Source organism: Melanostigma gelatinosum (genome assembly GCF_949748355.1).
Source record: "Melanostigma gelatinosum genome assembly, chromosome: 8".
In the NCBI taxonomy this organism is placed as follows: Eukaryota; Metazoa; Chordata; class Actinopteri; order Perciformes; family Zoarcidae; genus Melanostigma; species Melanostigma gelatinosum.
The window spans coordinates 12,151,371-12,176,551 of record NC_136641.1 but is presented as its reverse complement, the minus strand read 5'-3'; the positions used below and the strand labels follow the sequence as shown (position 1 = coordinate 12,176,551).

Genomic DNA, 25,181 nt, shown 5'->3' with positions numbered 1-25,181 from the left:
CTGGCAAGCCAAACAACAATCAGCTTTGCAATACAAAAGAGACATCACCCTGAGCAGAGCTCCAGTGGGAGCTCCCATTTCATTATTACTGCCTTAAAACAAGGATTATCCTCGATGTTTTCACTCCTTTATTCTGACTTTTGTCTCCAGTGGAAGTGGCGGATGCTACAACCCAGGACGTTGACTTCTAGCACCCCTCTGTGCCTGTGGTGTCTGGAAGAACGAACGGTGAGGTGAGGTTCAGGTAGCTCTGCTCTGACGGTTGGTGTGCGGAGACAGACGCTCGAGTGCCGTCCGCCGCCACGCGATCTGACACCTTCGCGCGGCAGATTGCATCAAGGATCTCGAGTGGGTCACGCGAACCTGACGTCAGACTGGCAACACAGACGTAGAGAGAATTGGCAGAAAATGCACACGCAAGCATCCACCGATATGTAAACCTATCAATGTACGACATGACGAGAAAATGAAGTTAGGAATTCTTTGAAGAGCTTAACAAAGCTGTCGATTACTTAAGCTGCAGCACAAATTACAAATGTCAATCAACAATCATAACGAAACAATTAGTGGTCTCAAAACCACCTTACCTCAGCGTAGATGTATGCAGGAAGCTATCACAGAGACTGTCAGCGGGAAGCGCTTTCTTGGCATTCTGTCGGGCATTTGTAACATTTATGATCATTTAAAAAAAATAAAAAAATACAATTAAAGAAGCCACACATCACTCAGCTGTGATGTAAAGCATTATAAAACAATATATAAAGGATTTTGTGTGGCATGTCCCATGAAGGCATACAGATGTGTATGGCGTTACCTCCAGGCTGTAGGATGATTGGACGTTCCTCAAGGCGCGCTCTAAGGAACTGACTTGGTTGGAGAGCTTCAGGATTCGATCCTGAAGTTGTCTGTTTTCCACTTCTAAGATGTTGACCCTGGAACACAGATGAGTGTTCACACTCACTCACAAAAACAATTCACCCAATGTGGCCTGCATGTCCTCGCCAACACATGGCAGTAATGACAGTTTTGGTTGATAATGAAAAGTGTAAAACCCATGAACCTTTAGCCTTTGCTTTCGTAGTTTTCCTTGACAATAATCTTTAAAGTCTTTGTTGAGAAAGGTCCCACTCTACAACTGTACCAATAAAATAATTCAGTCAAGTTAACATATGTTCCGCAATCTGATATCCAATCAACAACACCTAATTTGCCCCTTGGAAAGAAACAGCGGCAGGTATGAGTGTAAAACGTTATTAGTCAGTGTGATTCATTGAGATACCGGTGTTGGACGGTGGAGGCGGTCCTCATGCCTTTGCTGCCCATTTCCTCTGCCTCGCTCATCTTCCGCAACAGTTCCCTTTTCTCCTCCAAGAGTTTCTCATTTTCCTCCGTCACCGTATGGATCCTGTCCTTCTCCTGAAGCCACCGGGGAGAAATAAACAAAAACAGGGATACTTTAGAAAAGATTTTTCTGGCAAGTAGAGGAACTCTGACAGCGTTCTGCATTGTGTGTGTGCGTGCGTGTGTGTGTGAGACCTTGTGTGAGAGGCTGGAGGCCATCACCAGGTTGTTCTGCAGTTCCTGGATGATGTGATCCCTCTGGGCAGTCTCCTTGAGATACTCCTGCTTGGCTTTACGCAGCCTGATCTTGTGCTGACTCTGCTTTTCGTTGTACTTTCTGGTTGGTGGAGCAGAAGAAAATTGACCTCAGGCAAAGCAACTACTTCTCCAAGTGTTGTAATTACTGATAACGCTTTAACCTTGTTCAGCTGATCAGAAAGTACATGGTAATGCGTTAGCCAGGGTACCAGAGTTCATTATATTTCAATGTAAATACCTATATTCATGCGTGTGTGGGCGTCTCACCTGCCGTGTGCGTCCAGTTGGAGGAGAACTTGCTGCAGCTCCTCCTGCAGTCTGTCACACTCCAGCTGACTGGCCATCATGTCCTCCTGCAGTCTGTGGCTTGACTTCTGGCTGTCTCTTGCCTGAGAGAAACATATAAATACATAAAAGATAAACATGGCCAGCAGTTTAATGTGAGGACTGTGTATACTGACTTTGTAAAGATAAAAAGCCAAAAGTCAAGTAGATTTGAAAAATCCTGATAACACATTTCTACAGTCAAAACCAGTCAAAACCTGGATGTCATCAAATCTTCTCAAACTCAACACCAAGAAGACAGAGCTCATGGTTGTGGCACCCAAGGCGCTGCTCCGGAAGGTGGGTGACTTCATCCTCGAGGTTGACGGCTGCTCCATCTCCCCATCTCCTGAAGTCCGCAACCTGGGTGTCATCCTGGACTCCACCCTTTCCTTCAAGTCCCACATCAAGTCCGTCACCAAAACTGCCTTTTTTCATCTCCGGAACATTGCCAGACTCCGACCGTCACTCTCGGAGTCTGTTGCTGAAACCCTGGTCCATGCATTTATCACCTCCCGCTTGGACTACTGCAATGGTGTCCTGTTCGGGGTACCCAACAAAACCCTGGACAGGCTCCAGTATGTACAAAACTCTGCCGCCAGGGTTCTCACGCACACAAAGCCCTGGCAGCACATCACCCCCACCCTCATCAACCTCCACTGGCTCCCGGTCAAGTCCCGCATCTCATACAAGATCCTCCTCCTCACCTACAAGTCCCTCCATGCCCATGCCCCCCAGTACCTATCGGACCTCCTCCGCCCACATGCCCCTCCCCGGAACCTGCGGTCTTCAGACTCTGGCCTGCTTGCCACCACCCGCACCAAACTGCGAACCTTCGGGGACAGAGCTTTCAGTGTGGCAGCCCCCACCCTCTGGAACTCTCTCCCTGCGGTGATCCGCAACATTTCCACTCTGGACGCCTTCAAAAGGGCCCTCAAGTCCCATCTATTCGCCAAGGCTTTCGGCCCCTAGTTTACTTGTTCTGTTTTTCTGACTGTTTGTCTAAACTGTTTTTGTCTAACTGTTACTCTTGTAAAGCGGCCTTGGGTCCCCTGAAAGGCGCTATATAAATTAAAGTTATTATTATTATTATTATTTAAAAAAAAGATTCTATCCCACTTGTGGGGGTTTACTGGGTTGCAGCTGCTGACTGAACTCTTGAGACCGCTCATGATTTGAAGTGGAGATAAAGCAACAGGGCTGGTAGGCGGTACAAAAATTGTTTTGGGTATTAGCCGAAAAAACTCACCACTTTATATTACACTTCTATTAATTGAAGTTGTGCTTAGGAAATACAGAAAAGCAAACTCTTTAGTCAATGAGTCACAAGAAGAATAAAAACAAATCAAAGAGATGATGAATAACACAAGTTAGAATCCTACATTGAAAAGCTGAGTAGAGGCTGAGAACAACAATGGATATAAATTGTGAATCACGTTTGATCAAAACTTTAGTTGTGACGTGAAACAGACATTAAGACTGGCGTCTCTGGTGTCCAAAACCCTGCAGTACCAATAACATCTGCCGAGCTGTTGTACACTGTTCCTTACCTCCTCTCTGGCCTTGCTAAGCTCCGCCTCCAGGATGTTCAGACGGGTGACCAGCTGCTGGGCACGGTGGCTGAGCTCTGTGTTTGTCCGAGTCGTGGAGGCCTCTTTCAGCCTCAGGGAGCGCACCTGCTGCTGCAGCTCCTCGTCACGCTGCTCTAACAGCTTCCTGAGATAGAAATGGAAGAAAAGATGGATAGAAGGATGAGCAACAAAAAGGAGTGCCTTGCAATGCTGGCAATGGCACTATTACTACTACTACTACTACTACTGGGACCAAGTCAAACTGGACAGCGTCAGCAGCACCGCAATTTGTGCAACCTGGTGATGTGCTCCTCCTGCTGCTGGGCTCTCAGAGCCAACAAGGCGTCAGACAGATCCCTGCTGTCCCTCTCCAGGCGGCTGCTCTCTCCGGCCCGGGCTTCCTCCACGCGCAGCTGGTGCTGGACGCTCTTAAGCTGCAGCTGCAGCTCCAACACCTGTCATTCCAACAGAGCCACAGGCTTCACTCAGTGTGACAAACAGATACCATGAGCTGCCAACCTCCCATCATTTCCAGAGTACCCCTGGATGTCCTGAAGGTGTTTGACACAATTAGTCTGTAATGTTGGTGACCAACTCAGAGAAAGAGCTACGCCACGTGAAGCACAACACATCTCTACAAAATGAATGTCCCAAGGTTTCTTAACCTCAACAAGAGAGGAAAAACTAAGGAGCAAAATCCTCTGGTGTCTCTGTCACAAAGCCTAAAATTGGCAACCTATTGTCGCAAAGCTGATCACCAAATAGCCCCGTTACCTCTGGGTTAACCAACCTAACTAGTTGGGATTTGTTAAAAAAAGCACCAGATTCGACACCAGATGAGATGAAAGCGCTGACCTTCCTGTCAGCAGCAATGAGCCGCGCCCTCTCGGCCTGCAGGTCCTCCTGCAGACCGGTGGTGGTGCTGAGGTTTGTAGAGTTGCGTGCCAGTTCCAACTCCAGTTCCCTGATCTTCTGCTGCTGCCATTCACACTCAGCAGCCTGTGTGCGGACGCTCTGCTCCACCTGGACCAGCTTGGTCTGGACCTGCTTCAGCTCTGCACAAAGCTGAAGGAAGCAGGTGAAGCACCAGAGCATGAGCCCAAAACAGATGCTTAACACCAACGTAACAGCGATTCGGACAATTACAGCTTTTTGTATGGCACCTTTTTTTACAAGTTCAGTTACAGTGTCACATTTGCTCATGGTGATTATCATTTACAGGGAGATGACTGGGTAACGAAGAGATTGATTAAGGTGGCGATCATGTGATAAATGTCAGAGGCATTCAGGAAATTCCAACTGCGCTGTACTTAAATACCAACTTTGAGTTTTTCCTGGTCCAGCAGGGTGTTGTGTCTCTTCAGGTCCGTGTTTTTCTCCTTTTCGTAGCGCAGCTCTCTCTCTGCTGAGGTGAACAGGCTGTGGGTCCTCTGCAGGTCCTGCTTCATCTGTTTAGCCTCCTCTGCCTTCTGGCTCAGCACCGAGTCCTGGGACTGAAGAGGGAATTGTTGGGATGTGTTTAACCGTAAGGGAGGACAGATAAATAAAGGCTAAGCTGAGCTTGTTTTGTGGCTGCTGTGAACCATCAAGCCAATCCCGAGTGCCCTCGATTTAAATGAATGAAAAGTTAAATTCTGTAAAAAGCATGATGTAGCACTGGAATTGGGAGACTTAAAGTTTTAGTTTTTAATCATCAGCATTTATTGTTAATATTAAAGAGAGGAAGAATGCCAGAAATGCTTAAATTGCTGCTGCCTAGGCTAAAGTAAAGCAATACGAAGACAATTATTGAATAAACTGAAACTCAGAAATACTGAATACTGAATACAAGGAGACCGTGATTATTATAGATTTTAAATTGAACTGCAGAAACAGCATGGCTATCTGGGCATGTTACGGGTGAGTTATGATCATGCATACCTTGACCTGAGCTTCCAGTGCCAGTTGGTGCTGAGAGGCCAGCTGCCGCTCCCCCCCCAGCTTGGTCTGTAGATGAGTCAGCTCCTGCTTCACACATGAAAGCTACAAAGAAAACACACACATATACAGTATTCAGAATACATGATTCTGGCAGAGGAAATTCCCTCTCTGCTCGCCTTCCTCTCTAAGCAGGTCAAAGGTTAGGATCAGCTTCAGTACTCAAGCTGGTGGGAACTAGTGTCTCACTCAAGGACATAAAAACTGAACAGCTGCACGTTGAACCAGGGCTGTCATGTTGAAATACATCCTCTCCACTCTAACCTGTTACCTCAATCACTGAGCTTCTAAATAATCAATACATATGGAGCTTTTTACAAACCAATTTAAAACTACCAAAGGACATTTAATCCAGTTACCTCCAGCAAGTAGAAAACGCAGCTGCTCTGCTTTTAACACAAACTAGAAGATCACAACAGTCCTGTTTTAGTCTCGAGTCAGTTTTAGAACGGACTTAAAGATTGTATTGATCACCTTTAAAGCACTTCAGGGTTCCGCCCCCAGCTACGTTGCTCTATGAGCCTGGCGCAGCCTCAGATCCTCAGGCAGGACTCTGCTGGCTGTTCCCGAGTCGCAGCTCAAGACTAAAGGTGACCGGTGCGGTCAAGGACCCTCAGCTCTGGAACTATAGCTGCGTGAGTGTCTGAGGCTTGCAGAATCATTGGTTCTTTGATATCACTTCCCTAAACTGATCTTTTCAGTAAAGCCTTTTATTTATTTTAGCACACCTTTGCATCTGTCTTATTTGTGTAATTGCCAGATTTGAGTCCTGAAATGTTTTCATCCTGGTTCGAACATGTCAAGCACTTTGTAAATCAGTTTTGAAAAGCACATAACGCATACTTTAAATGTATATTATTATTATTACCTGGTCCAACCTCTCCTCCTTTGTCCTCTCCACTGGACTAAGCCTAGATTCTATGTGAGCTGGCTGCTGTTCAGGCTTCTGGCTGCTAGTAAGTGCTTCCTTCGTTGAGCAGAGTTGCTCTTGATGCCACTTGAGCTGCTCTGTGAGGCGCTGCGTCTCAAGCTCCAGTCTCTCTCTTTGCCCCTCGGCTGTCAGCTTCTCCTGGACACTGGAGCTCAGCTCGGCCTGGAGCTCGGCAGTCTGCAGCCGCTCAGATACCATCTCATCCCTGGAACATATGCAAAGTTATGCAAAAACGGAGTAAGCTCCGGTGTGTCATGGCCGGTCACAGGATAGGACTGGCCATTGTACATGATAGAAGTACCTCAGGGCATTGTGTGTCGTCTGGAGGCTTCTGAGTTCAGCAGTTAGCCGGTCAGCCTGCTCCTGCAGCTGGTCAACCTGAAGCCTGCTTTGCCTCTTGTCCTCCTGGGCTCGGTTGCTGTCCTTGTAGCGCTCCAAGTCGTTCCCGAGCCGGCTGTGGGCACGCTCCATCTGGGCCACCTGTCCGGCAGAGAGGCAAAGACGGGAAAGTAGTCAGAAACTCATTTTACTGGTGTAAATGTGGAATTGATGCTGTAAATTGCCATATTTTAATGTTGTCAAGTTCATTTTATTTCCTCGATTCAATAATCATGTATCCCTATCGCAGAGCAGACAGACATCAACAAACCTTCTCCTCCAGAACTGCTTTTTCCCCCTTGACTTGGGTTAGGCTCTTGATGAGTGTTTTCCCTTGTTGGCATTCTGTCTGAAGGCTCTTGACCTCAAGTCTCAGCTTCTTCAGCTCTCGCTCACCTATCTGCAAAGCCTTTAACGTAGAGAGTGAGGGATTTTGAAAACGTATCTGTGTGGCTTGTAACTCTAGATTTTGTACTGAAGGATTAAATCTCCTGAGCTGAAAATTGAATTTCACATATTTGTGTAGCTGTGGTGTTATTGCTCTCTGTCAGACAAAGCATTGGCTATGTGTGTTTTTTTTTTTTTACCTCCTTGTCTTTTTTGAGGGCGGCCTGGGCAGCACTGAGGTCTACCTCCAGCTGTTTCCTCCAGTCCTTCTCCTCACTCAGACGAGCCTCTAGAAGAGCCAGTCTCTCCTGGCTGCTGTCCCGTAGGTGCTTCACATGTGGAGTCAGGGGAACACAAAGCATCTTATAGGTTGCACTGAGTCACAGAATCTGCAGGCTGATGCTTAAAGTTTAGGCTCATTCCTCCTTTTCACATTTAACTTTCTCTGCATGTCAGAGTGAGAGGAAAGTTATATGATATATATATACGCAACAAATATACATGATATTCAAAAGTGAGTCATGTCTTACCAGCTGCAAGTGGGACTCAGTGGTTTTGACCTCCTCGCCATTCTTCAACATTCTTTCATGGACCTCCTGCTTCTTCAACTCTGCCTCCAGGGCCTTGATCTGCATTGACCAGTTAAGATTGTTACTCCGCCATTAGGGAGATGACCGTTTCCAAGACAGGTGCTTGACTAAATTATACTCGATGAGCTCTTATAGTCAAGGACTGGCATTAGTGAATGTCTGAGACACCAGCTTTCTTCACCATCTCAGGTGAAATATCTTAAAACTCACATTTAGTATGTTTCGTAAATAATCCGTCGCTCTTCTGTTCGATTGAGAGAATGTATTTTTAGCGCTGCTTATTACCCTCCTGTGTAGTCCCTCTAGTTCTCCCTCGTGGCGATGCCTCGTCCCCTTGCTGGCATTCTGGGCCTCCCCTAGCAGAGCATCCAGCTCCTCATTCCTCTCCCCCAGCTCATCCCGATCCTCGCGTAGCCTCTGGAGTTGCCGTTGCAGCTCCCTCATCTGAATAAGCCTCTCTTGTACCGCCTCATGACACCTGACAGAGAACGATGACAATGATGATTTTAAGTCGGAAAAAGCAGGTGGGATAGTCTCAAAGAATGCCAACATTCATTTATCACACTATCAACCACTGTTGAGCTGCTGTAACGACTGAATTTGCCTGGTGTGGGATAAATAAAGATGAGAAATGAATGTATTTACCGTTTGTGAATGTAATCCTCGTCTTGTGTTGAAGAGCCAGACAGATTGTTTTGTTGTTCATTGTTTACATCTTGGTCTGCGTCATTTATTGCCAACTGGACAAACACAACACCAAACAATGGCAAGCTGCTGCAACGACAGTAGCAGTTTTCAATTCAATGAAGAAAATGAGTGAAATACCAACCTGGTCCAGGAGTTTCTTATTTTCAGACTCTAAAGTGTGGACTCTCTCCCTCAGAGCTCTGCTCTCAACATCTAGCGTGTCATTCTGCTCTTTGGCTCGCTGCAGCTTCTCCATATCTGCGAAAAGACAAAAAATGTCATCTTGTTTTGCCTTTTCAAACCATTTCATACAATGTTACACATATACGGTAAGTAACTATGATGAGAATACCTATAGAACACTGTGGCTACAAAGGGAAGGCGATCAATTTGTTAAGAAAGTTGTTTGAAAGTTGCTCAGCACGTTAAAAATGTGCTTATTCAGTCCGTAAAGTGGATGGAACGTTCTGTTGGGACTAGTGTTACATTAGTGACTTTGTGCATCTGTCTGGTTATGAGAGACCGTTTTCTTGCCAAATGTCGTGCAAAACCATGGATGCATTTGGTAGCTGCTATAAGATTTGACTCAGTAAACTGAAATATTCAGCCAAACCACTACCAGTATGAGGGAAAAGGATACCAATATAATCAGACATTTTCCTCCAGCCTGATATGAATATAAGGGGAATAATACAATGCCCTGTTCAAGTGTGCAAGCCAATGGAGAGGGATATAAAAGTAATAGTAGGTAAATCAACTTCCTAATCAGGTAGCATTTGTACTAGTAGCAAAATGAATTAATTGAAACAAACTATGAAAAAAGCATGTTGAAGCATTATACATTTTCCTTTTCTTAAGCACAAACAGAACAGTAATGTCCAAACAATATCCAACCAACCAGAATTTTAGAAAAATAAAATAAAATCTCCAAACAATGTGTCTGGCGTCACACACTGAATGGCAGTTTTTAAGTTCACACCCAAGTCTGTCTCACCACAGTGTTTCAGTTTGTCCACTTCCTTCCTCAGGTTCTCTACTTCTTGGACCGTTCCTTGAAGCTCAGATCCTGAGATTATAAGCATATTTTTCATTCTATAAAGCCAAGAATATGTGTTCTTCTCATTCATGACTTTCATAACATTTCTTTTTATATGCTGTTAATGAAGTCCTGCAGATTGCTAGAACACACTAGTTCCACATTAACAATGTACAGCGTAGAAAATGAAGTTGTTATATCACCAAATCTGTAGCCTGACAACAAAAAATATTGACATATGAATGGAGCAAGACATAAGAAGCTGCTTTATATGGACGTAAATAGATTTTAAAGGTCAGAGGCAGCCAGCTGGGTAGACCAGAGACTGCGGCTGCATTTGAACAGCTGCATGTTTCTTCAAACCACCTAATTCAGCAACAGTGTGCAAAACAAAATACAAAACTTTTGTGTATAGTCTCAAGAAACATCACATCAAAATCGAACCCAGACTCACAATTCTTTGAGGGATACATACTGCAAGTCTTGCAACATACCATTTTGGTCGAGGTTGTTGTTTTTGGCGGCATCCAGGTCGTTGGTGAGTCTGCGAATATCCTGATGAGCCATCTCCAGCCTCCTAGACGCCTCTTCAAGGTCCCGCTCCAGCCGCTGGCGCTCATTTCGCTCCTGGGAAATCTGCTCACCGTGGGCCTGATGCAAGAGAACGAATCACAGATGGTAAGAGTGGGAGGAATGCAACAGGAAAGAAGATTGGTAGTTCGGCTGGAGATGCAAGTGTCCCAACATGCTGATGTAAGAGACATGCACTCAGAGGCTGAGGTTCATCGTCACCACAGGCCTGGAAAGGAGTGAGGGCAGCGAGTTATTCTCTTATACGTCAACATTCTCCTGCGCAGAGACACCAGTGGGACAAAACGTACACATGCTGTTACCTGTGACATGCCATTACTGTTCCACCCACTTCGAGCACTCGTCAGTTGTTAGAAAATTACATTCACAGACACGTTACTGAGACCATGTCGTCCGCATCGTATTGGTCATGCAGGTATCGAAGCACATTGTCAGCGTGGAACGCATTTCAAAATGAATCAACACTTTGAAAGAAACCTGCGATGCCCTCTTAATCACAACGTCAGTGTTAGTTACTTAGTTAGTACTGTATATGCGGTGAGGGGGAAACCTACAGGGGTAATATTGTCTTTGCTCTGACCAGACCTGCGCAGCCCAAAGAGCTTCTTCCATGGACTCTGGGATGAACACTGCTGAGAGGAGAGACCCATGTGTGCAGAATCACAACAGACACTACATAACCATCACGTGGTAGCCCTGTCCTTTAACTGGGAACTAAATATTGTTCTTTTCTTCACAAATTGAATTCAACCTAAAGTTATACAGACCTGTAACACAGCCAAGGCACAATGGCGGTCTATAGGGTCTCTGTATCTGCCCTGGATAACCATTCCATTGATATTCTGAGGAAACTGAACAGTTCTGATGTACGTAGGTGGGTGTTTTACCTGGTCGACAGTGAGGCTCTGACTTTCCAGTCTCCTCTCAGCCGCCTCCAGCCTCTCCAGAAGTGTGGTCCTCTCCACCAGCAAGTAAGCCACCTGCTCGCTGGGGCTGCTCAAGCTAATCTCCCCGAGGTCCTCCAGAGCCAACATCTCCGCCAGCTCCTTGCTCTGAATCTCTGGAAGAAAGAGTTTGTTCACTGGTCAGAGGTTTGTGAAAAACGCAAACGCAAACGAGACAGAATAACAACTAAATAGTGCACCAGTTTGCCGTATGGCAGAAGATTTAACACAAACACAAGTAAAAATCCAACTCAGATAGCAGATGCTTTAATATATTCACAGGCACAATTTTAGAAACTGTAAACTACGGTGTGTTTGAAAATATCCATCTCAGGGGCTCTGAAGAGCCAGGCAAGGCTACAAGTCAAAAGGAAAGAATGCCAACGTTCTACATCACACAGTATTACATTTATATTGAATTCACCTTGACGTTGTGTGATCTGGTTAAGCTCTTGTCGCAAGTGATCATTGTCTCTCTCATAGTTTGAAGTCACACACTCTCGCTCTTCCAGTATCCCTCGAATATGTTCGACATAGCTTTCCACCTGACAGACAAAAATCAAACTGCTGACAGGAACTGACAGACCATTTTGAGCAACTGGCAAAGGTATGATAGACTGGAAGCTTGGGAGATTTCCATCATACACATCAAACACCCGGTGTTCACCTCCTTCATTTCACTGGCCTGCTGGGTACGTATGGTCTGCAGCTCTTGGGTGGCTGACTCAAGAGTTGCCTCCGTAGCAAGCAGCTGCTGCCACAGGTGGCGCTGCTGCTCCTCCACACTTGCCCCTGGGGGCAAGCCATCCTCCTGAAGCCGCATAGAAATCTGGTCCCGCTCTGTCCTCACCTGAGAAACCCAGAGGAGGAGCTGAAGGTTGTGTGACCGGATGTCATATCTATCACATACGCGTTGAACTGTTATGTTAAGCTGCAGCTTGTAAAATGTTGGGAAATAAAGGAAATCCCTCTCAGTACTGTGGGGAATCAAGACGCACCCACAAATTAGGCTCGTCAGTGAATGAGTGTTATTGAGTACCCTGCATGTTATAGCAGTTATAACATGATAATATACTTCAACTCAAGTGTCATGAAGCTAAAGGCTGATACAATTTCAAAGCTACAAATGCAAAAATGTCCTTAACGTTTATGCTTTATGCAGTTGTATACTGCTACAGGTTGCTTTTTAATATGTGACACGCTATGACAACTGCAGCACAATGAGCTAAATAGTCGTACTTTTGCACTTGTGAATTACTTACTTTTGCCAAAACAATTGTCCAGCAAACTAACCTACAAACAACAGCATTAACAACAGTGTTCAACATCAAGGTGGTCAGTCTCACTGAAAGCTGATCCGGTGCGTGTAACACACAGCAGAAGGACATCACAACATCAGAGTGGCATGTCAGCTCTAAACACCTGTTGCTGAATTCAATACTGTATGTTGTAGGGCTTGTAACCTGAGCAGCCCCCCCATGCAGCATTCAAACTACTCCTGGAGCGGTCCCTGCTCCAACAACATGAAACATATTGCTAGGTATCGGGTCTCGTGTGCCTGCTGTACTTAAACATCACAGAAACTGGTATATGATCTTGCCTTCGTGGAACAAACGGCTTAAAGATCAGACATTAACTACAACCACCTGGCTATGGGTGCACGATGTACAACAGTTACACTACAACAGCCACTTTTGCATCTTTCATTTTTACAGTAACTTATTCTTGTTAAATTGCCGGTAGACAAAAAAGCATCAGAGATCAACAAAACAATGTCACAAGCTGTGTAGATTGAAATGGTTAACACATATTAGCAATCACATATTTCTGCTGTTGAACACTGGAACAAAGCTACTCAACAGTGACTGCCACCATGTTATCTGTGAGCAAATGAACAGCTGTGAACGTTACCTCATCATCCATTGTCAGACATTCACTTTGATGAAGCAGCATCTGTGAATGATGAAGCTCTGATCCCAAACAACAATTTAGCCGACGTGGTATCCAATAGAACACAAGTCGGTTTGAAATGATGCAGCAAAGAACAGCAAATATTCAAACGTCATCACTTCCATTGTTGTTGCAGTTCATCCATGACAAGGACTCTTGTTCTGGAGCTCCCCTGCAAAACACGAGATACTTTTTAAACAATGCTTTCAGGTCATGTTGAGACTTGCAGTCACAAGTTTAGAGACGAGTCTCTAGTTTAGACACAGGCACACTTCAGTTTAACAGCTGAGTTATATTGCATCACCTGAAGCTATGCAAAGCATCATGGTGATGAGCCATGTTTGATCTACTGCAGCCAATGTAATCAGGAGGAATGTAACAATATGGGTGACACCTCTATCATCGACGCTTGCGCTTGCAGTTGGGAACGTTGCATTTAGCGACACAATTTTTACTTCCATGCAATGTGCACGGTGTCGCTGCAGTAACGAGTTCCCCTTCATGTGGCGTTAAAAATCTTTGCTTTCCAGCTACCCGTTCTTCCCAAAATGTCTGACGAGGAGGAGCAAACGAGGGTTTGTGCAGAACAACAGCCACTTGCATTCCTTTTGGCCACGCAAGCTCACTTGTCCTAAAGATATGGTTAACGCTAACTGATATTAGCATATTTGCTGACCACGTCGTGCTATGAGACGCTGGTAAATAACCAGCACCGGCACCTGTGATCACCCGCAGCCCTGCGTAATTAGTTAAAGTTCGTTTCAAAGTTACAATTGTTTTAGTTTACGTTCAGCTAACGCTAGCTCGCTAACGGTAGCCATAGCTTTCTCCAGTGACCGCTTGGCAGCAGCGGGTGAAGGCTGCGAGGGTTTTGTTGTGATAACTGAAGGCTGCTGCTTCAACGGTGACTTATTTGCATTGGAGAGCCTGAGTATGCAAGGTGCCGTCATAGTTAGTACTCACCTTTGAAAAGGTAAAGGGGACTAGAAAAGCAAAGTACCGAGGACAGGCGTGGCGAAGTGAATTGGCTTCTGCGAGCACCTAGGCAACGGACCGTACCATTGAAATGATGCAGGGGGACAATCAGGCAGGAAAGTTGCAAGCAACCAAATGGTGGTGTTCGTTTTGGTTTAGAAAGAGATATTCCGGGAATGTTGTTGTTTTAAATGACAGTTTTGCAATTTGGTGCAAGTCCAAACACCAAGGAGTTCTAACAGAGATAGGGTTGACCCGGGTCTTAACCTGGACCCTATACCTGGACCTTATGGCAATTAAACAATCTTCAAAATTGGTTTCGTCCGTGGCAACAGGGAGTAATCCAAAAGAGATAAATCTTTACCAATATCATGCTTTATTCACTGTTTTCAGTGAGAGTTAATGGACATCGATTTTGATGAATTATGCCCATATAGAGCCTTATGAACCCATGGATGTAAACACCAGGGGGCGACTAACAAACGTTAGTCTTTTTCTACAGGGAGGTGAAATATCAGAATTCATGTTAATGTGATGAATTTTGTCACGATTTTACCACCAATTACCCAATAATATTTAAAAAGTATGTGTTTATAGACTCAATGGAGGAATACTGGCATTCACATACATATTTTCAATTACATGTTTCCTTCTTACTTTTTCCCTTTTTAACTTAGATGAAAATGCACAATTGGTGTTTTGAAACTTCATGTTGTTTTGCTGTGGCCTCCACTGACCTTACTACATAAACTAAGGCATGTGTACATGGTATACTCCACCCAGATGTTTGCTGGGTGACCAGTGCACTCTCAATACTCATTATGTTCTGGTTTAGAAATGTGTTATGTTGCAGCTGTGTGTTTATTGTTCATATTTGCTCCAACAAGACTGGAGTCATGAATGGATGTGACATAGTATAATGATCATCATGCCAAAACACATTCCAAGTGGACTGTTTACAGAGGAGGGATTTTCCTGTGGTTTTGTGTGCCTCCACTGCCCATGGGTCTCTTATTGAGACTTTCTTTGGAGGGTGATGTTGTGCTGAGCGATTACAACACACAGCAAAAGAGAGCTCTGTTCTGCACAGAGGAAATGGGCGTGCTCCTTGGAAAGTTTGGATGGAGTCACTGTAAAAATAAGGGGGTGTGGTATGGCTGGAAAGGAGAAGACCAACAAAGAGGGACAGACCGTTGTAATAGAGTGGTGAAGCTGACGCTACGCAGCTCCTGAGACCTGATTCAGAGAGACAAGCAACACACAGAGTAAGTAGATGGATGCTTGACTTTTCATATGATTTCAGTTCATAGCTTGTTAAATAATGGTTCCAGTTGATTTTAAAACAAAGATGTCGTTATAGTGATTCTTCACGTCTTCTAAGAAGTTCTAAAAGTAACCAGAAGCAAAATAAATCATGCTTTTTACTATCACACATTTTGTGTGCCATTGCTTATTTTGATAATAAATCGTACTCATTGTATCTGTGTCATTGGTGCATTTTATTTGATTCTTGCACTAACATTTTTTTCACAACCATTGGCTTTGTTTTTAACCCATTCAATGTTTAACTTTCATTGACTTTCATGTGATGGATGAAATCTAGTTTAATGACATAATGTTACAGTGTTGTGACTCCACCGCCCACCCTCAAATGGACCTCTCCTACAGATAACGATCCACACAGACAATATTTGTCTTTTATTTCCCTGTCTTTTTCTCTCTCGCTGCATGTCTCCTTATTGTGAACTGAAATTATTTTCACGACAGCTTTGATAGCCTCTGAAGTGTTCACTTGTGCTCTAGGCTTTACTACTGTATCGGTGCAAATGCCAAAAAGTTTGTAAAATCATAATCTTTCCTCAAACTATAATTCAGCTTTAATGAAATCCAAATGTAAGTTGAATTACAGACTGTATACCCTAAATGCAATTACAAAAACAGCCATTCAGAGAGGTAGAGAGATTAATTGGGTAAATATTTTGGTGCCGTTTAGATTTCAATAGGCCCTCCCAGGTTCTCTGTGGTTTGCTGTGCGATGGCGACACACGGCCCAGTCAAAGAGGAGTTTCAGAAATAACTCATTGCGCTCTGTTTTGAAGCGTGGTCTTACGCAACACAGAGTAAGCTCTGTTCAGCTACTCAGATTTTCCTCTTTTTTTTCCAAGGCAAAACAAGAAAGTTCCCCAACACTGATTTCCACTGTGGAACCTACAAACACGTTAAATTGGCCGCACGCTATTCCCTTGCAAACCGTTATGTTGGATGCAGTTGCTCAGGAAGCCTATATTTAAACAGTTGTGTTTGTTTTTGGCAGGGAGTTGAAAATGGCCTACCTGCTTATGTTTGTGACCCTGCTGCATCTCATCACACTGGCAATTCTCTTCATTGCAACCATGGAGAAGGTAGTAGTCGTATTTAGGACGGCGAAAAATCATGCCCAACATATTCAGCTGCATGTGCAACATATCCAGCTGTATCTATCATGTCTAATCTCTCTTTAAAGTCCTGGTGGGTGTGGGATGGCATGGAGAACTCCGACCTATGGTACAACTGTAGGTTTGACAACTTCACAGGAACCTGGTTGTGTGCATCCTCCAGAGAATCTGGTAAGCAACAATGTCTTTTTCATTACCTCTACATGTGAACATCCCTCCAAAAGTTCAAATCTGAGAACTATAGACTATAGTTTTTTAGATGTCAGAATGTTTTCTTTTTCTCAGAGTGGCTTAAGGCAATGCAGGTCCTGATGGTTCTCTCAGTGGTCTTCTCCTCCGTCTCCTTCTTGGTGTTCCTGGGTCAACTGTTCACCATGTCTAAGGGTGGACTCTTCTACTTCACTGGGCTGTGTCAAGTCTTTGCAGGTAACAGTGGAGTGAAACTATTTCCTGCAGACATGTCTCAGTATGATGATACCATTTGAAAAGGCTTGCTCTGATAAATCTACTAAATAAGCTACATTTTGGCATCTAAATTTTAGCTAAATTTATTTAATGGGATAATCCTTGAGTACAGTGGCTGTACCTTTAGTTTACTCTTAGAGGTGGCGAGGAGATGGTGGATCAGGTATACATCTGATTTGTATACATCTCTATTTTTTAAGTCTATATTGAAGGAGTCAAGCAAACACAGATTTTGCGTTGCTTGCAGATATTAACGTTTCTGTGACACTGCCGGAAGTAAACGTCAGTATGTTGTGATGTATTCATGTTGTTTTGCCCAACAGGTGGTTGTTGCTGTCACTCTATTGTATATGACATTAATCATATAGGTAAAGGAAATGAATCAGGTTAACTAAAACAAACTTCTTTTTTTTCTAGGGCTATCCACCTTTTCTGCAGCTCTCATTTACACATTACACAATAAGGAAATCATTCAGGACTCCAGAGAACTGACATCTGGACACTTTGGCTACTGCTTCATCCTGGCCTGGGTGTGTGTCCCCTTGTTGCTGTGTAGCGGGGTCATATACATCCACTTGCGTAAGAAAGAGTGACCAGAAAATATGTTTAAAGGCACAAAAAAAAAGAAAAAAAAGAATTGACTTCTTGTTAATCAGAAATGTTTTTTTTGCAGGAGTCACAAATGCCTATGATCATTGCTCAGGCTTTGGTTGATCTGATCATGTTTTTATGGCCTACCTGTATTTTTTTTGATTCCTCAATATCAATCCAATATATAATGCTCCCCTTCTTTTTTACTATAAGAGGTTTTGTTGTCCTGTGTTGACCAAGGAAGGTAAATACCAAAGCAGTGTTAAGGATTTTTTAAATAGTGTTGTATGTCTTATTAGGCATTTTAATTACTTTACATTTTACACCTGAAGAGAAAACTGAAAATATGTATATTTTTGTACCTAAAGCTGATATTAAGAATATAGCTGTTTGAAATAAATATCACACAAAGAAAGAAAGTGTGCAAGTCTGTTGTTGTTGTTTTAATTTTTGATAATACATTAAATAAAACGCACATTTGTTACCAAATAAAGCTGTACATTAGACATTACTTGATCATATTAATAACATGTATCCTACATTACATGCACCACGTAGACCAGCGGTTCCCCAAACCTTTTAGGCCGCGCACCCCCTTCTACATCCCGACCGGGTTCACGCACCCCCAATCCCCCACACCTTAAAAAGAAGAAGCAACAGAGCCTATTTATAGCCGCATAGAAATCGGACCAATGAGAGAACAGTTTGCTCGCGCGTGGCGTTTGTTTACAATATTTAGTCCGCTGTTAAATGTTGCAGTGTGAACACAAACCGAACAAAGGGGCAACTGCAACATTGTATCATATTAATCCCTGAATCAGAACAAAGCAAACGAACTGAAGGTGTGAAAACGCCTGAAACACTGCAACAAAGTTTCAATAACTTTCAGTTACACAAGGCGTCACTTTTAAAGAGCAATCAGGATGGCGAGGACACACGCACAGGCTCAGAGGCAGATTGCATCACATTCAATTTACAATTAACCACACATAGAATGAGACTGCAGTTGTTTTGGGCTGTTTTGTAACTCCTCCAATTTCGATATAAAAAATGTATGCTTGGTGTTCAGGTGGCGATGTAAATAAGAGGGTTTCAGACATCTGTTAGCCAGAACCTCACTGCACACCACGCACTGTGGCTTTGGGCAATCTGCATTGGCAATCCAAGTGAAGCCCAGACCAGATCATTTATTTATTAAATTGTACGTTTTTCATTTTAATTTTAAATCTTACAAGGGGAATTTTTATAATTCATGTAACCGAGCGTCTTGGGTTCGTGTATAAGGGCACTTATCATACAGTAGTAACTGGAGTCGGGATATTATACATCTTGTATCAGCCCACGGCTACTCTCTTTATTATTGTTTTCTCCTTTGGCCAGAGGCGGGGGTTGCGCCTTCGCTACAGCAACCCTCAAGGGACATATCATCGTCAACACCAGAACGACAAACACGAGACAGTCTGTTACTTCATGTTTTTATTTTGTGAAAATTATATTTAATATTAATTATTACACCATTAGACCACCATTACATTTTCCTCTCGCGCACCCCCAGGGGTGCGCGCACCACACTTTGGGAATCCCTGACGTAGACTACAGTGTTTATTGTGTGTGTGTGTGTGTGTGTGTGTAAAGACAACAGAGAGGGCTGTAGCTAGAGAATAGTTGCATAGCGACCGTACACTTTGAGTTTCTCAACAACTGGAATCAGTTAATTTGGTTGAAAAACTCGTATAACACTGGCCGTGTGTTTGACCCATTTTAATTAAGCGGGCTTTCTTGTGACAATGCAAGCTCAACCTCGTATAACGGGGACAGCATCAGAGGTACTTCCTCTCGCCTTACCCAAAGGAAAGAAACAGTTATGTGAACTTTGTCAAGGAGCAGCGCGCCTGCAATGCACAAAGTGTCGGGTCACCTTTTACTGGTAAGTTCGAGTTGTCCTCGACATGACACGGTAGGGCTGTTCACGGCTGTCGGGACATTAATGTGTGAGAGCATACTCAAGATGACTCGTCTAGTATTCTTGTTTTGTGTGAGCTTGTTCAAACCACGTCTGCGGTTCGAACGCTAAGTGGCAGTGTTCGCCATATTTGTTTCACAGCACACACCACAAGAGAAACCATGCACGTAGCACGTCGGCGTGAAGAACGATCACGTGACTGTCGTCAGGCGGGAGAGGAACAGCTGGAAATACAATCACCAAAACGCTTCTTTTCTTTCTTTTTTTTGTTCATGTGATTGGAAGCCCTTGCTTGAATAAGTCCACCTCATCATGTTTTTCTTTTTTCAAATGAATGTCAACAATACCGTTCGGCATAGGTGGACAACTCTTCAGAGTCAGTTACAGATCATAAGTTGGTGCTAGGTGAAACCCTTATTGGCACAGTATGGGGAGTGAGGAGGAGCACGTGGTGACGTCCCTCCCTGCCAGGATTTATGTGAAGGGATGATGCATTAAAGCCAGTCTGCTAAAAGGAGCTTACAGACACTTATTGTGCTTGCTTCCCTCTCTGCCTTTTTAAAATGAACTACACGTCTTAAGCACATTTCTCGAGTTAGATTATGAACATTATAGCCTACATGTCATTCAGCCTCAGAACAAGGTATAACGGGGAGAAAACAGGAGTTTTTATTAGAACTGAAACAAATACAACAGTTTATACATGTTAAGAGACTTACTTGTGTCGCTCAAAATAAGACTGTAAAGCTATCATTTATTCTTATGCAGAGAATTATATGCAAAGAAAGCTCAGCAGAGACGAGAAAGTATAGTGACCCCGCGACCCTAGAAGACCCCTTTTATTTGTGTGCACACCAGCTATGTCAGCGTTGATGTGACGTGGCCGGATCGCTGCCCTCTGCCTCTGTCCCAAGGCCAGAAACACAAATACACTGGCGCGAACCACATGCTCTTGAGTAGAAGAAGAAAAAAAAGCAAGGAAAACCAAGACAGTTTCCACAGAAGTGTGCAGGAGAGGCGAGCCAGATGAACAAAATTACAGACCAGTTATGTAATGGCATACATTTCAGCATGCCCTCTGTGCACTCAGATGATATTTTCTAAATGGGATAGAGGCTCTGCTTTGGAAAATGTTCGCAAACCAACTGATATCAACAGTATCGACACATTTCCCTCAGTACAAGTTGCAGCGAAGTTGTTTAGTTAACTGAGCTACGTTTTGGGTTTGACTCTGCCTTGCTGCACTGCCACTAATTTCTGTCCTCTGTACCTTCCTGTTACACAACGCATTGTGCCCAGAGGGGACTCAATGGATCCAAGGCGGCTGAATTGAAAGAGGGAAACTGAGGCAATGAGTCCCTTGAGGCAAATTGTCATGTGTCATTGAGGCTATTTGAATAATTTTGACTTGACTTGGAGTCAGTACGGGAATATAAACATGACCTGAAGTTGCACTTCCGTATTCCTCAGTAATGCAGAGCACCAGCAGGATGACTGGGTGGGGATCCATGAGAGAATCTGTCAGTTGCTGGTTCCCATTCGCACCCGAAATGTTCTCCAGCAGGCTGGCTCCAATGAGACAGAGCCTAATAAGGTGAGGACCTATATGTGATGCATTGGGGCCACATGTACACACAGACTTATTGTTCTGAGTTTGAGTCTAGTTTAGGTTTCCCACTGTCAAGGAAAATGCAACGAATAACATGGAGTCTGAAAACTATCTTCAGGCCATTTTTAGTTTTCTTCGAACGGCCTAGTGTTTCGCTTCCAGGTTTTTTGTTTTAGCTGTCATAATTTCATTAGGCTTAAGTTGCCGAATCCAAACCCGGAGCACACAATGAAATGGTAGAAGTAACTGTCCAACAACAACAAGACAGCACAGATTCTCACGAATTCAGACGCAGACTGTGTTATCTCTCAGGAAACAGTAATGGTAAAACACACGGACCTTTTCTATCACGAAGTAAGCTGAGTGAAAATGTCATAAAACACAGAATCGATAAGGGTAGAGGGATAACAAGGCTTCCCTACTGCACTTGACACTGTTTTAGTCTCAGTTCTCCCCCGAGAGTCATTTATTTGAGCAGCAGGTTGTCATGTGCTGTGACTGACATAAGTGCAGGGAACTACTTCAAAACAGTTTTTCTACCGTTCTCTCTCTACTACCGTGGCGAACAGCTGACAAAGTTATTTTTCTCCTCAAGTTAAATTGAACATTGTTTTCTGAAATTTACATCAAGGTTCCTTTTTGCTTTCCTAGTCTGGTTTCCAGCGCGAGTTCCATCTTCAGTGATCAATGTGTGGATGCTACAATGGTGATATTCAAGCTGATATGGGATATTCCTGTGATTGCTGTCAGTAAAAAGAGTGGTTTTGCTTCCCTGCTTAGGTGGAACTGATTGAGATTTGCATGTCGGTGGGTCAGAGCAAGCTGTCTGAGGGGAAACACCGGGAGGCTCTGCCGGCAGCCCAGTGCTGCCTGCGCTACTCCAAAGACGTCCACGGCCCCAGGACTGTCCAAATGGTCCCTGTCTACCTGCTACTGGCTGAGGCTAACATGGGTGAGGAAAGAGCTCAAATCGTCTCCTTTCTCCGTCCCCTCATATGATGTTTAATGTCTGCATTTGTACTTTCCAGGTTTGGGCAATCTAGCCCAGGTAACGGAGCTCTTGGCACAGGCAGAGTGGGCGGTGTTGAAGAGCCCGGAGCACTCAGCCCACCACCGGCTGCACAGGAGCCTGGGCCGCCTCCATGCGGCGACTGGAAACCTTGAAGCAGCTCTGTTCAACTTCGCAAATGATGTCCGTGTCATAAGTAACTCACTCACCAGAGTACATGAAGTATTTTCAACCGTTCAGTTACTTTGTATGCATTGTGAGAAGCAAAATGAGCACAAGTTCCTGCACTTTGATCACCATATGAACTTCTCTCACAGCTTGTAAATATTTTTTAAAATCTGAGTGAGATCAGAACAGCATAATGTACAACATGTACGTGTACGCCCACCAACATTGGAAATCCATATAAAAATACCTCCTATAAAAGCAGATTTCTCTGATTTCTTTCTCAGATATACTTTGCCAGTGAGGAATATGGTCTGGACAGCACAGTCGCCTGTGGCGGCTACTTTCTCATGGCTGGTGTGTTTGCCAAACAGGGCAAAATTCCCCTCGCTCGTTCCTTGTACTCGAAGGTAAAATAAATCAGATGTGATGAGGCATGAGGCAATTTGTTCCAAATCTTTTTTTGTTTGTTTATGTGCGGCATGGTTTATCTTATATTGCTCATATTGTAGGTGGCACAAACTTGGCACGGCCATTTGACCAAACTCCTCGAGACCCGTGCCCAAAATGTCCAAGATCCTGACAGGGTGTTGGAACCCTCTTATGGTTAGTGTTGTCATCAAACATGGACACTTTGAATGTGATAAAGAACCACCACCATTTAGGATTTGCCGCACTATTAAAACAGAAAGAATCAGAAAATTACATCACCAATCCATCATTTGCTCCACTCACTAAACAGCAGGGATCTCCATTGGCGTATCACAAAAAGAAAAAAAAAGGTCAATAGTGCCAATATTTATCTGAGCTGTCTTGCTGTGCAATCCGAACGCTAAACCCCAGATTTACACTAGCGTGCTTCGGGCTGACCTGAGACCAGTGCTGACACATCTCTGGCTGTGCAGCATCCGCACCACGAGCCTCTATCGCAGTTGCTGCCCTACATATGATTCTAAGCCTGTTAGCTGCTGTGCAATTTCCAAGGCTCTCTGGGATGTTTACCCGGGGAAAGTGGGTGTGGAAGCTCAAACACACTATACAGAAGACGCAGACAAGACCAGCATTTTATGTTGATCACGATTCAATGAATTAGGTGTTTCAATCTTCAAAGATACAATGTACTGATGCCCAAAGTAAAAGTTAACGAACATACGCATCTTTGTTTCTATCCCTGACTTTCAATCAGACGAAGCCCAGCGAGTTGAAGTGCGCGATTTGTTCAAATCCATGTTGGAGTTTGAGCAGAACTACTCCAGAAAAGACTCGGCTCAGGTTGCACTGGTGGCCCACTGCCTGGCCATGCTGTGGTTCCTCAGAGGAGACTCCCTCAAGGTGAGTCACCTGTCGAGGTGTCCAGGCACTGAAGGTACGGTTTGACACAGTGACACAGTTCCACATTTACACGCCTGCTTTGGCCGGCCGGACTCAAGATGGGATGATCTCTAATTGGTAAAGCCGTGAAGATGAGGTGGGAATTAGCGGGAGTTGATTTGACTGTCTCGATTCTCTGACGTCCTCCAGTCTCTGTAATGCCTCGGAGGCTATTTGTGTGTGAAAACCGCACCTCTTTAGATGTGGGATGAGCGAGCAGATCTCCAGTGTGGTCACGCCAGTTTAGAGAATGTGAGAAATGGTGTGTGTGTGTGTCCACACCACTGATTCTACAGGACGTCCTGTACCAGTGAGGTGACTGCCACAGAATTAACACCGTGTTGGGGTCTTCGGTTCAGTGGGTCCTGGGCAGGTGGGGATTGAAGATTGGATAAGATCTTATGGCAAAGTGCAAGTATAGCCTCACTCATAGAAACAGACACGACACCAGAGAGGTAGACGACTATCAGTTTATGTGTTCTATTGTTTTTACAGTCATGGTGGTTTGGTACAGCTGGATGGAAATACAGTTGTTTCACCCACACCAGTTTCTAAAACTCTTTTAAAATGGTGACTTTTCACTCAGGTCAAAATGTTAAGCAACATAGGAAAGTTAGCACAGTGACTTATAAACTGGCAGCTGTAGGAAGAAGGACAATGGCTCACCAGGATGGTGTTACCTAACTAATCCTGAGGGCCTGATTGAACAGTGTCTTTGATTACATTTTTGCTTGCCTTCCTCAATACGGAGATCGTTGTCAGCTATAACATCTGCTCAACCTCTGTGCCATCAGGCCACACGTCTACTGTTCAGTCTAACTCTCTCTTTTTCTTTATATTTATTGAACTACAAAGTAAAAAATAAATAATGCACAGGAGCCTTGGTATTCACGACTGAGAGCTCTGGGTGGATTTAACACAAACACTTGAATAACACTTACACAATGCATCGCTGAATTCCACATTCTGCCTGTCATGTTTCCATCTAAGCATGCATGGTTTTGTCAGCAGTATAAATCAGTGCTTTGATATCCTCGTTTTCTGTAACAACGTACCACGTCAGGTTTGTGTCGGAGGGGTTAAGTGGGATAAGTCAAGCCGACCAGGTTGCAATCCAATTTTCACTTATATAATTATTATTACATAAGTCAGCTTCACTCTCCCCGGAGAGTCTAACAGCTGCAGCTGCTGTGTTTGTTTCCGTTTGTGTGTGTTATTGCCAGGCACTGGGATTTGGCAGCACAGCCCTGCAGGCCAGCCAGCTGATACCGAACCATGACCTGACAGAACCTATCCAGGGCCTGCTGCTGCTGGTGCAGAGTCTACAGACAGAGCCACACGCTGGTTCTGACTAGTCACAGTGCCGGCCCTGCTGATCCCTCTGCTTACAGATGTGCTTCACCGGGACATCTGTTTCGGCCGACGATGATTCTCCCGTTCAAATGTAGAGCCCGATGAACTAGAGACAAATAAAAAGAGGACAGAGCTACTGATGTAATGTAGGGTTTATCCAGATGTTGTGAATTGGTATTGTAAGCGGATAATGAAAACAATTGGGGGAAAGAAAATCCCATTGGTGCTCAGTTTAATCAGCATGTAAAAACATTTTGATATTGAGATGCTGATAAAAGGA

The 25,181-nt window shown here is 44.2% G+C and overlaps 3 protein-coding genes across 4 annotated transcripts; 2 read left to right on the top strand and 1 right to left on the bottom strand.

Moving 5' to 3' along the window:
• Window positions 1–178: 178 nt before the first annotated feature.
• Window positions 179–13,037, bottom strand: ccdc30 (coiled-coil domain containing 30). Of its 2 annotated transcripts, XM_079273622.1 has the most exons (26): window positions 12,927–13,037; window positions 11,683–11,865; window positions 11,440–11,560; window positions 10,959–11,131; window positions 10,626–10,700; window positions 9,975–10,131; window positions 9,439–9,510; window positions 8,587–8,702; window positions 8,403–8,497; window positions 8,043–8,235; window positions 7,698–7,796; window positions 7,368–7,496; window positions 7,052–7,189; window positions 6,704–6,882; window positions 6,340–6,607; window positions 5,415–5,516; window positions 4,817–4,987; window positions 4,350–4,559; window positions 3,792–3,949; window positions 3,474–3,639; window positions 1,867–1,988; window positions 1,537–1,678; window positions 1,280–1,416; window positions 815–932; window positions 588–652; window positions 179–374 (listed from the first exon to the last, which is right to left on the bottom strand). In XM_079273622.1, the coding sequence occupies exons 1-26, from the start codon at window positions 12,966–12,968 to the stop codon at window positions 188–190; spliced, it is 3,618 nt and encodes a 1,205-aa protein (XP_079129748.1). In that variant the 5' UTR covers window positions 12,969–13,037; the 3' UTR covers window positions 179–187. The 2 variants fall into 2 exon arrangements, with proteins under 2 accessions (XP_079129748.1, XP_079129749.1); XM_079273623.1 differs by lacking the exon at window positions 9,439–9,510.
• A 2,073-nt stretch (window positions 13,038–15,110) lies between these two features.
• On the top strand, window positions 15,111–17,831 carry emp3b (epithelial membrane protein 3b (MAM blood group)). The gene is made up of 5 exons (XM_079272947.1): window positions 15,111–15,205; window positions 16,255–16,342; window positions 16,444–16,546; window positions 16,661–16,801; window positions 17,258–17,831. The coding sequence occupies exons 2-5, from the start codon at window positions 16,265–16,267 to the stop codon at window positions 17,431–17,433; spliced, it is 498 nt and encodes a 165-aa protein (XP_079129073.1). The 5' UTR covers window positions 15,111–15,205; window positions 16,255–16,264; the 3' UTR covers window positions 17,434–17,831.
• A 1,387-nt stretch (window positions 17,832–19,218) lies between these two features.
• On the top strand, window positions 19,219–25,082 carry zmynd12 (zinc finger, MYND-type containing 12; the record flags this gene model as incomplete). Its single annotated transcript, XM_079273102.1, has 8 exons — window positions 19,219–19,358; window positions 20,865–20,988; window positions 21,784–21,955; window positions 22,032–22,195; window positions 22,465–22,587; window positions 22,690–22,783; window positions 23,364–23,509; window positions 24,772–25,082. The coding sequence occupies 8 exons, from the start codon at window positions 19,219–19,221 to the stop codon at window positions 24,901–24,903; spliced, it is 1,095 nt and encodes a 364-aa protein (XP_079129228.1). The 3' UTR covers window positions 24,904–25,082.
• Window positions 25,083–25,181: the final 99 nt, after the last annotated feature.

Bases quoted from the DNA above. Each gene is read 5' to 3' on its own strand.
- ccdc30 (XM_079273622.1), bottom strand. From the start codon at position 12,968: ATGCTGCTTCATCAAAGTGAATGTCTGACAATGGATGATGAG. The intron at 8,498-8,586 runs GTTGGTATTTCA...GTGTTTGTCCAG, and splicing joins ATAAGAAACTCCTGGACCAG to TTGGCAATAAATGACGCAGA. The intron at 1,679-1,866 runs GTGAGACGCCCA...TCCACCAACCAG, and splicing joins CAACTGGACGCACACGGCAG to AAAGTACAACGAAAAGCAGA.
- emp3b (XM_079272947.1), top strand. From the start codon at position 16,265: ATGGCCTACCTGCTTATGTTTGTGACCCTGCTGCATCTCATCACACTG. The intron at 16,343-16,443 runs GTAGTAGTCGTA...CTCTCTTTAAAG, and splicing joins TCATTGCAACCATGGAGAAG to TCCTGGTGGGTGTGGGATGG. The intron at 16,802-17,257 runs GTAACAGTGGAG...TTTTTTTTCTAG, and splicing joins GCTGTGTCAAGTCTTTGCAG to GGCTATCCACCTTTTCTGCA.